Genomic DNA, 11,180 nt, shown 5'->3' with positions numbered 1-11,180 from the left:
TGGTGATGTTCATATTTTCCTGTAGTGTTATGAGAGGTGTATATCATGTATTAGACAATAAATTCTTGTACTATTATTTCTTTACCTTAGCATTCCTTATGCTTGAGTTTATTAATATATTAGCTTTTGCCTTTCCAAAAAAAAATTAACTGCTACAAATTTCATTGTGGAAATATTATTTCTCCACTTTCAAAAGCCATTACATTAGTTCAATGTGAGTGAGCAAAAATTGTGTGAATACCAAACTACACAAGTGGGGTGGTTGAGAATGGGCTTACATGTGTTGGGTCTCAAGAAATGCAATAATTTTCATTTCGTAGGGTACCTTCATGTCGCACACATTCCTTTTAGAAAGGTTTTTTTTTTGTGTTGTTAGTGTTTTTCTCGCGTCATATTCTTTTGCATTTTCATACGTTGCTACTTAAGTAATGAATGTTATAAAATGAGAAATTTGAAATAGAAAGAAAAAAAACACTGTCTACCAGTTAAGTAACAGATAGTGTCGAGAAACTTCAGTGCACCAAAAGAAATACTCTTCCTTTTATATATCATCACTTACTTTTTATTTTGGAGATGTCATATTATTTCAGTGTCCTAACTACTTGTTGGGGGTGTGAGAAGAGAGCACTAAGGAGTGAGTGAGCAATAACAAACACCACAACAAATATTATTAGATGGAATCTAAGTATCTGTTTGGTTGCGCGTTTAAGTCGTCAACCGTGCGTCTATTGCTGATAAACGCAAGTTATACTATTTTTATCATGTTTGGCTTTATGAAGGTGATTTGATGGAGAAGCATAAATGAATTGAAGTGAAATAAATCATTGTAATGAAGCAAATTTATAAGAAAGACAACTTATATTGAATGTCTTGAAATTAGAATAGAGATGCAGTGTGATCATTTCCTTTGTACAATTAATAATTCCCCTCCCACATCTCCCAATATGCAATACATTATTATTTCATTTCTAGATAGTCATGAATAACACCAAATTTTAAGGTTGTCAGAACTGGACCGGTCATCGAACCGACGAGCTCACCGGTTCAAGGTTTAATTGGTCGGACCGGGTTCAATCGGGGTCGAACCGTTTTTAACTGAATATATATTTTAATTAATATATAAATAAAAATATATGAATAATTGCTCAATATTTCATAATTTCACACATTAAAAAGATAAAATATCACAAGTCAAAATAAAATTTATAATTCAAACCAAATGAAAAATAGATGAAAAACAAAAACCTTTCCTATTCCTACGATGTCGTTGTTTTGTTTCAGATTTTCTTTTTTTTTAAAAAAAAAATAATCTTTTTTTTTTAAAAAAAAAAATCTGCAAAACCGCTGGAACCATCTGGCCGGTTCGACCCCGGTTCAAGCGTTTTTTTTGCCGGTTGATTTCCTATTCATTTTTTGCTCAAAACTGAATTGTTTTCATGACCAGTTCACGATCCGACCGGCTGGTCCGGTCCGGTTTTGATAACCTTGCCAAATTTATTTAAAATCAAACAATGAATACATATGTGGAAATAGATGAGGCTCAGTTTTACTTAGCATGATGGGTTAAGAAAAATTACTATCCACACTCCCTCATTATCACCCCCTAATTAAGTTCCACGGTATTTGATTTTTAAACTTTTTATCACAGCCAACATTGTTATAAAAGCTCATCCAGCAGATTTAGCTAATAAAAATTCTGCTTGATCCTATATTTTATTTAGTAATAATAATAAACAAAAACTTGAGGAAATTCGTTTCCTTGTTTTTTGGGTTAGGGCCCTTAATTTTCTCCATTTTTATAAGCTTGTGTGTGTGTGATTACAATCTATCAGTGGTGCTAAACATATCTTATTTTTCTAAATTGTGATGTTATTTTTCGTTTGGTTCTATGGAAAGAAAGTGTGAGGAAAGAAAATTACGTAAATCAATGCATGAATTTCGACTAATTTTGGTCCAAATTCATGCATTGGTTTACGTACTTTTCTTTCCTCCTACTTTCTTTCCATAGAACCAAACGGACCCGAGTTGAGGTGTTTGCATTGACCTTGATTTAATTGGTTGAAGCTTCTATGGTTCCTGCTTCATGTCTTGTACATAGTGTTTCTTGTACTTTATTGGCATTCCTTATGCCACTGTTTTTCCTTTTATAAAAAAAAACTTATAAGTTTGATAAAGTAATTTATGGAATAACAACTTATGAAGATATAATTCTTACTAGTGAAAACTTATGAATTAATATAAAAGTTTATTTCTCTATAAAAAAATATATAAAAGCTTATTTATATCTATAAATTCAAAATAAACTAATTCAAACGGGTCCATAATACGATATCTCAATAACTGAGTTAAACTCACGGGTATAAATTCACTATATATAGTATTTGATTAATAAAATGCATCCAGTTAGTTGAAAAATTAGTGAATACTAGTACTACTATATGATGATGTTTTCTCTCCCCACCCCTCGCGATTCTTTTAAACCTCCTGAATTTCCAATTTTACCCTTGCAAAAAACTTCGGTTTATAGAAACCGAAGTTTTTTTTGCCTTGAAAACCGAAATTTACTCAAAATTTGTACTAGAAAAAATTCAGTTTCTGCGAACCGAAGTTTTTTGCAAGGGTAAAATCGGAATATTGGGGGTATAAAAGAATCACGGGGGGTGGGGAGAGAAAACATCCTATATGATTCTTTGAGTATGGCCTCTTTTTCACTAAAGCCCAAAATTACATATATATATTGGGTCACCATGAGCCCAATGATTGAACTTTACGCTATTTAAAATTAAGATATGGACAGTAAACTGCCGGTTCACTTGGTTAGTATGGTATGTGTTTGAGAACATAACCTGTCTGACGCAGGTTCGAATCCTGGCATTTGTGGTGGTGGTGGTGATCTGTGGTGGTGTTGTTGTTGTTGATTATGATGATGATGATGATATTTGACATACATGAGGTATTATAAAATACCTCTCTTTTGCTCTATTTCATTATCATATATCAATAATATTTTTTACAACTACCCTGCTCACATATCGTGATGATGATGGATAAAAACAACGTATCAATTGAGAGAAATATACAATATATGCATTCGAGTATCATTTTAAAAAATAAACATCCACACTTCAAAATTGAAATCATATTAATTTATTTATTTATATAAAAATCAAATAATATCCGATTTTTTTTAGTTTACAATGAGTTGAAGATCGAACTCAAAACCTATAACATACAACTCAAATCTCTCACTACTAGATCAAACCTAATGACTTAAATAATACATGCTTTATTGAAACTCATATTTTGTTGTTTTAGAGTTGAATTTTTTTTTTTAATCTACATAAATATTTTAAATTTCTTTTTTGGTATTTATATTTTATTAAATAAACCAAATAATATATTAAAACTTTCTAAGCACAAGGTGTAACTAAAAAGAAAATAGAGTTGTTACAAAACCAAAGAGAATAGAGAAAAACATAATTCGTCAAATAGACGCATATTTTAAACAATTTGACGAACTTTCCATCCAAAGATTCAAGTCACAACCGAAGTTCTTACGTTTTGCCTTCAACCACCACCAAACGTCAATCTTGATGGTATTAATCAGCTTGTTGATGAAGACTCTTGTTATCGAAATACTCTATTATTATTTTTTCTTTTCATGTGATCCAAGAAGTGACTAACCAAATTGTTTGGAAACCCACCCGAATATCCTTAAGGAAAATATGAGCTCCAAAAAATTGAGTAACAAAAGAGATTACATTACGGGGAAGAATACATTGCACACTGAACCATTTGATGATACCTCTCCAAATTGACCGAGAAAAGTCACACTTCAAAAATAGTAGGTGATTCAAATCTTCACTATCTCCATATACCATCGAGCAAAGCAGCGAATCATTGTACCAAAAAAAAAATTAAAAAAATGTACAAAAAAAAAGCAGCGAATCATTGTGTAGGCATCCACAAAGAGAGACTTTTATTAGAATTTGGAAGACATATACTCAACCACAAAATTAGTTTGAGAGCTGAGGTTTGCACTACTATTATAAAGGTTATCTATGTCATATATCTAGCCAATGTGGGACTTCTAACACACCCCTCACGTCTAAGACTGAACAAGCAGGAACGTGGAATCAACAACAACAAGTGGCCTAAATATGGGAGGTCTCCACAACACAAACAACAAATGGATCTATGATAGGATCTGATACCATATTAGAATTTGTGAGGCCTATATTCAATCACAAAAACTAGTTTGAGAGTAGAGGTTTGTACTACTATTATAAAGCTATCTATGTGATATCTCTAGGCAATGTGAGACTTCTAACAACTTTCAACTAGATGAACTTAGTTTTTTAAAATAATTATAAAGTTTTGTTCCTCCAAATATTTTCCATCATGATTTTTGGTCATTGCTTTTAAATTAACTTGTATGTACCCTTTACTCTTTAAATTAACTTCCATGGATTTTTTGTATTTCTCATCATGATTTTCCCCATGTTAATATACCTGCCTATGTAGCATGGATACGTCTTAGATTAGATATTTTTTGGTGTCGAATATATGTTGGTGTCTGACACAAAAAATTATGATTATAGTGAATTCTATTATCTTTTTGAATTATTATCATTGTTAACGTATCAATATTCGTGTGTGTCTAGTGTCCGTAATTCATATCTACTCGGTACCAGTTGAGAGTAACTATATATACGGAAATATTATTAACTGTACATGGGCAAAAGTTATCATGCATAAGTGTTTTTCTTATGCATGGTGTATAAGGCAGGGGCGCTAATCCCCTACGCGTGCGCGCATCGTTACTTCCACGCGTCATTCCATTTTAGCCTTTGATTCTTGATCAAGCAGACTTAGTGCTTCCACCCTCCTGATCAAGCATGAGTCGTTTGGTTAATCAAACAGCCCAGATCAACCCCCTGTTTTTTTTGTTTGTTGCTGCGCTGGGCCTTCTTGTGGGTTGGGCCTGTATTCTTTCATGCTACATGCACCTCTCCTGCTTACTTTATGCACCCTTGTGATGTTATTTTATTTTTTTTATTTAATTTAAACCAAAAAATCAAAAAAATGATAAAAACCTACAAAACAAATTGTAATTAAATAATTTGGATTTAAAATGGACCGGCGGGTTTACATCCGCTAAACCCTCGAATGACCGAACGTTGATCGTGCGCTTTGCTTACCGGTTGTTTGTCTTCCGCAAATAAAATTAATAAATAAAATTGGATTAAAAGGGGACCGACGGGTTTACATCCGCTCATCCCTCGCTCATCCCTCGAATATCGAACGATAAAGCTTGACAAACTAATATTAATCCTATTTGGTATTTTCGGAATCTCATCTTATTTTGTATGTTAAATGGTTTCAAGATATTATACACCGAAACAATTAGTATTGTTAAATGGTTTTATATAAATACTAAGGTGAGAGAAACATATATATACATAAATACTATTTATGCAATATTATTCTGGAAACCATTATACTAGTTCAATGGTTTTAGAGAGTTAAACAGTGAAATCATTTGTATTGTGAAATGGTTTTATGTGTTTACTGACACCAATATTGTGTTTTTATAGTTTTTAAAATCCTGGAAACCATTATGCTGGTTAAATGGTTTCAGATAGTTATACACTGAAACCATTTGTATTGTAAAATGGTTTTACACTAAATGGTTTAATGGTTTTAAATACTGATTATTACTGAAACCATAAGTATGGTTTTATGGGAGGCGCGCGAGTAATGAGGTAGCATATGGAAGGCGCCCAGAGTAAATGGGAGGAGGGGCCTTAGTAATGGGGTAACATATGAGTGTGCGTGGAGTAAATGGGGGTGCATTGAGTAAATTTAATTATTTATGCATACCCCTGGCCCTGTACATGAACTAGACAAGACACATTAGTTTCGTTTCAGTCGGGCGCTTCTTCCTTCATATCCATCTGCCATGCAGATTCAATTCAGTGTGTTGTTCTTAATATATGCACTGACCACACACCAAATTAGGTCCTGCTTTCTGGATTCAATTTTCTGTACCTTGGTCAACAATATGAACGTGAGTTGCCACATCAAAACAAATGTATTAAGTAAGTGAATGTGCCTTGACTTAAATTAGAATATTGCATAGTGTTTCTGTGTACATGATTGATTCTACTACCGAGTGTTTTGTGAAATATTTGATGTTGTTCCATGTGATGATTCATGTAATCATGTATAGTTAAGCTATATAGTATATTTACTATTTACATAGTGAAGAGACCCATTCTCTAATTGGAATTATTGTTCAGCCTTATTTCTTTTTATTAATTCAACGGTTGAATCCATGCAAATAAAAAAGAACATGACATAAGAGAAAGAGAGAAAAAATAAATAAATGAATAGCTCAGATTGGAGCTGAATAAACAACATAAGAGAAAGGACCGAAGAGATCTTAATGAAATAATATGTTAGGATATATAGAGTTGTTTCACGATAGTTATTGAATTGAAAACAGCTTGACTACATGTATAATTTACATCGTCTAATTTTAAATTAACGACTGAGATTAATTATTGTGTATAATTTTGTGATTTTTTTACCGCATTATATAGAGTTGTTTCACAATAGTTATTGAATTGAAAATAGCTTGAATGCATGTATAATTTTAATTATCTAATTTTAAATTAACGACTAAGATTCATTATTGTGTGTAATTTTGTGATTTTTTTGCCGCAATATTTAGCTTATAAATTATCTTTATCTCATTTTCAAGCAGAACTTTCATGTATATTATTTGAAGGGTCATGCTAACCAGTGTCCTCGGGACACTAGTTAAGGAACTAAAAAGGGAAAGAAAAGGAAAAAATTGCATTGAAAAAACAAAATTTTAAATTTTTAAAATGTTGACTTCACAAATTTCAAGATAATATTACTATCTTTAGTTATCTTAACCAGTGTCCCGGGAGCACCGGTTAGCATTTTCCTTATTTGAATTAACTATGAGTTTGACATAGTAAATTTTACTAAAATCCTAATAACTCACCAACCTACATTAATTTGCTGTCAATCATATACCTATATGCTATTTATTGAACAGCTGGATGAATCTTGCCTTACTCAGCAGCAGAGGCAAGTACAATTCATTCAATAGCTAAGCTAGCTTGATTAATTCATTCATTCAAAGTTTTAAAATTTTGAACATGTGATACAGACAATACAATGTGGTGGGTGTGGGTCACATTGAACTTTTGACCGATATATGTAGATAGCTAAGATTCTCTATAGTCACATTATATCATATTGTTTGGTTGAAAGAAGCAGATCTTTGGGAACTGTTGGAATATAAATCTTCCCTTAATTGTTTGGTACTTGTAAATCTACCTCCATTTACTAGAGAAATTAAAAGCAAGAGGATTCTCTCCTTTAATATTATGGTGCCTTTTGCATATCCTCACACATACATACACACCTGATGATTGATTGACAAGACACACATTGTAAGCATGGTAGTACTCTCTTCTCTTACATGGAAAAGAATTGTAAGAGTATATCTCTATAGTAAGGATGCAGATTCTATACTCATTTAAGGAGTACTCAACACTTACAATTCAATAATAATCACCTTATATACTTTGGAAGTATATTGAAGGATTGTTACACCAATCAGTAAAAGCTAAGTTTACATTTTTTCCTAATTAGTCTATAAATCAATACCACGATATATAAATAATTTGGTCCACTAAAAAATAAACATTAACACACTCATCTCTAAATAAAATATTATTATACAGACGTCAAATGCTCTACGTCGTTGCTAACCAAATGAGATGCCGAAAGTGTTTGCTCTTTAGTTTTATCCTTTTGCTAATTCACCAAAATGATATAAATGATGTTTTTTTTTTTTTTTTGAAATTGATATAAATGATGTTTGACATCTAAAGGGAGTGAAAACCTTATATCCAACCACGTGCATATATATTGCCAAATTTAAATAGAAACGTCACAATTAACAAAGACATGATAAGTATCCTCTTCCGCTTTCTTTCATTATTAGTGGTAATTCCTTTGCGATATAAAGCTTCTTCTCTAGTAGGAAGTTTTTTGAGCAAAAATTTAATTCTATACTAATTATGACAATTTAATTCTCTTTAGAAGTAAATAGTCTAGAGGGTGTATTTAACATTTAACTATATAAAAACCTTCGTAAACATTTAATCAACTTGAAAAATCAATTGATACAGTAAAGAAACATCTCAATGTACCGTATCTTTCATCACTTATGCAGAAATTATCTCAAAGTCCATGATTGAGTTCAATGTATACCGTCATCATATTTGAAAACTTCATATATATTCTACTTACTTATTCACACAAAACAAAACAAATAGGTAAGGGTACAATTTCCCTATAGAGCTATAAAATACAAATGCAGCAAAATTTATATGAATATAAACTAGCAATAACTTTCAATAGATTTGATCCACTTTAACTCAAAAAGGTTACATCAAATTAAAGCATAAGATATTCATGATTCCACCAAATAAATAAGAGAATCCAAAATCTTGTGAGCCCCCCCTCCCTTTCTTTAATTTCTATTCCCTACACAACCAAGCAAGTACAAAAAGTATGTTTAGCTTGGTTTCTCTAAAACAAGAAAGACGTGCCCTTAGGCCTTAGCCTTACAAAACTATAGAAAAAATTAACATGCAAAGTAGAAAAGAAAATAATTTCCTAACACAATATCTAATCACCATTTCTTTAAGTTTGCTTTATTCATTCATTAATTCTGCACTGGATACCTCACTCCAGCTGCCAAATCACGTTGCTGTTCAATCTGCTCATAAACATAAATATGATGAGAGGATGTATCATAAATTGACTCACATAATTAATAAAATTAATATAACTCCTATCCTTTTTATTAATGATGTTGTATTAATGAGAGGATGTAATCATTTTAAGATTTTTTGCACAAACTAATAAACAACTTTGATTAATAATAAAAATTTAAATATTTCATATATAAAAAAAAATTATCATGGTCATACATAAAAGATATATTTTTGAGTTAAATATGTTTTTTGTCCCGACAAAATAGTAACCATCTAAGTTTAGTCTTACTTAATTTTTTATTCCCTAAAAATTTATTATGCACTAGTTTTGGTCCCTAGTGTTAAGTCAACTTGTATTTTAATTTTAAAATATTTTTTTGCAAATATATTTAGAACATAAAAAGTTTGTTCAGAAAAAATGAGGTAAAAAATTGATTTCAAGGTCATGATTTTCGTTATTTTTATTTTTAACTTTTGCGGTTTTAAAATATTTATATTTAATTTATATCATGTTAAATAATTTTTATATGATATTTTAGACATGCCCATAAAAATTATTAAAAAATATAAAAGTTTAATAATAATTAAGAATTAAAACTATGTGAAAGAAAACCTTTGTATGAACTAAAAATATAATAAAAATTTAGTAAACACACTAAACTTAAAAAATCGATCCCCGTCTCCGTGAGCTTGGCTCAGTTGGTAGGGACATCGCACTACATGTGCAGGAGCCCGAGTTCGAACCCGGGACACTCCACTTATTGACCTTTAAGATAAATTTTACAACCAAGTCAAAACTAAATAGGGTGCTAGTGGTAGGTAGGTTATTTAGGTAGAGTGAAACTTTACTTGGAATAGTTCGTGCAATTTGTTCTTGAGATAGCAGTATTCATGTTCCAACATTTCCAATGCTCTGAAGCACCTGCAATTGGTTGGTTGGTTTGGAACAGATTACACAACACAACAGTTAGTTACTAGTAAAAATAGGACAATAAAGAAAAAGAAAAACACCCACCCAACACGGTTGTTCTGTTCAGTAGCGACACGAAATGCAACACAAACATTAGTTACTCTCTTTGCACCAATGCTTGAGCTACTTCCCATTAACTGATTCAAATCAATCCCCATTTTCTTATAGTCCATTAATTCCCTCTCCATCCTGCACCACATTATTATTATTTCACATTAATTAATTCCAAATATTAAAAATATATATAGTATCACATTAATTACTAGCTATGAAGACCCTTCAGTGTTAGACACCGACAGAGACACCACACCGATACATATGATTACATTGAAATATGACATTTTCTCAAAATATTATTATCAGTGTTGATGTGTTTGTGTCGTGTCTGTGCTTCATTCATTTACTAGTAATTAAGAATGAGGTTGAATTCTTATTTGTTAATACTTACAACAATGCTCTTAGATTCCTTAGAAGCTTCTCGGATTCGTGGAAATATATGTTGACAACTTCAGAGACAAAGTTTGGTGAGGTTTCATCCTGTAGCTGCTGGAGCTGCAAGAATTGCTCATCCAACACTCCCCGATGGAAGAGGAATGAGAGGAGGCGGTTCATGTCGGCCCACAAGAGGTCCGGACCCAATCCAAGCAACCAAAGAGGGAGACCCGTTTTGGCTGAATGAATGTAATAATAATAATAATAATAATATACCTTAAACTAAGTTTGAGATAATTGGAATCAAAGTTTGATAGATATATATAGAGAGTGATGGTGATGGAATTAATGGTTTAGCAATGGAGGGACCAGGAAGGAAGGAGCTATTAATAGTACTGTGTGTGTGTACCTTACTATATTTAATAATAATAATACTGTGGAAACTCAAACACCATCGCTTTCAAATTTCAATTCAAAGTTTATTTGTCACTACTTTACTCACTGCTACTACTTTGTGTTGTCGCGGGAATATCACACTAGTATTTAAAGAACAGAACAGAAACCCTTTGGTTACTTGGACCATTCTTGGTTGGACCATTCTTCCCTCCGTCCTAAATTATAAGAAAAAATAAATAAATCACACTTATTAAGAAAAAATAAACATTGATAATTTGAAGTATGTTTTTTTGGGTTTTCCTTGGAATAAGTTGCATAGGAAGATGTAAAAATAATTTTTATTGGTTGTTGTTTATTGAGAAAATGAGAGAGAGATGAAATTAAATGCAATTTGTATTTAATTTTATGAAAATAAGAAAAAAACATTCTTGAAAATGATTTTTTCTCTTATAATTTGAGACAAAAAAATGAGTTTTTTTCCCTTATAATTTGGGACGGAGAGAATACTATTTTCTAGTAATTAATTAATGTACTTAATAGAGACTTATACTTAACAT

The 11,180-nt window shown here is 31.4% G+C and overlaps 1 protein-coding gene across 1 annotated transcript; it reads right to left on the bottom strand.

Annotated features, from left to right (window-relative positions):
- Positions 1 to 8,670: 8,670 nt before the first annotated feature.
- On the bottom strand, positions 8,671 to 10,544 carry LOC123921539 (pseudo histidine-containing phosphotransfer protein 6-like). Its single transcript, XM_045974127.1, has 4 exons — positions 10,244 to 10,544; positions 9,841 to 9,984; positions 9,675 to 9,747; positions 8,671 to 8,827 (listed from the first exon to the last, which is right to left on the bottom strand). Exons 1-4 carry the CDS (start codon positions 10,405 to 10,407, stop codon positions 8,774 to 8,776), a joined length of 435 nt encoding a protein of 144 aa, XP_045830083.1. The 5' UTR covers positions 10,408 to 10,544; the 3' UTR covers positions 8,671 to 8,773.
- Between the last annotated feature and the right edge of the window lie 636 nt (positions 10,545 to 11,180).

Source organism: Trifolium pratense, linkage group LG4 (assembly GCF_020283565.1).
Source record: "Trifolium pratense cultivar HEN17-A07 linkage group LG4, ARS_RC_1.1, whole genome shotgun sequence".
NCBI classification, from domain to species: Eukaryota; Viridiplantae; Streptophyta; class Magnoliopsida; order Fabales; family Fabaceae; genus Trifolium; species Trifolium pratense.
This window is presented reverse-complemented; position numbering and strand designations above follow the sequence as displayed.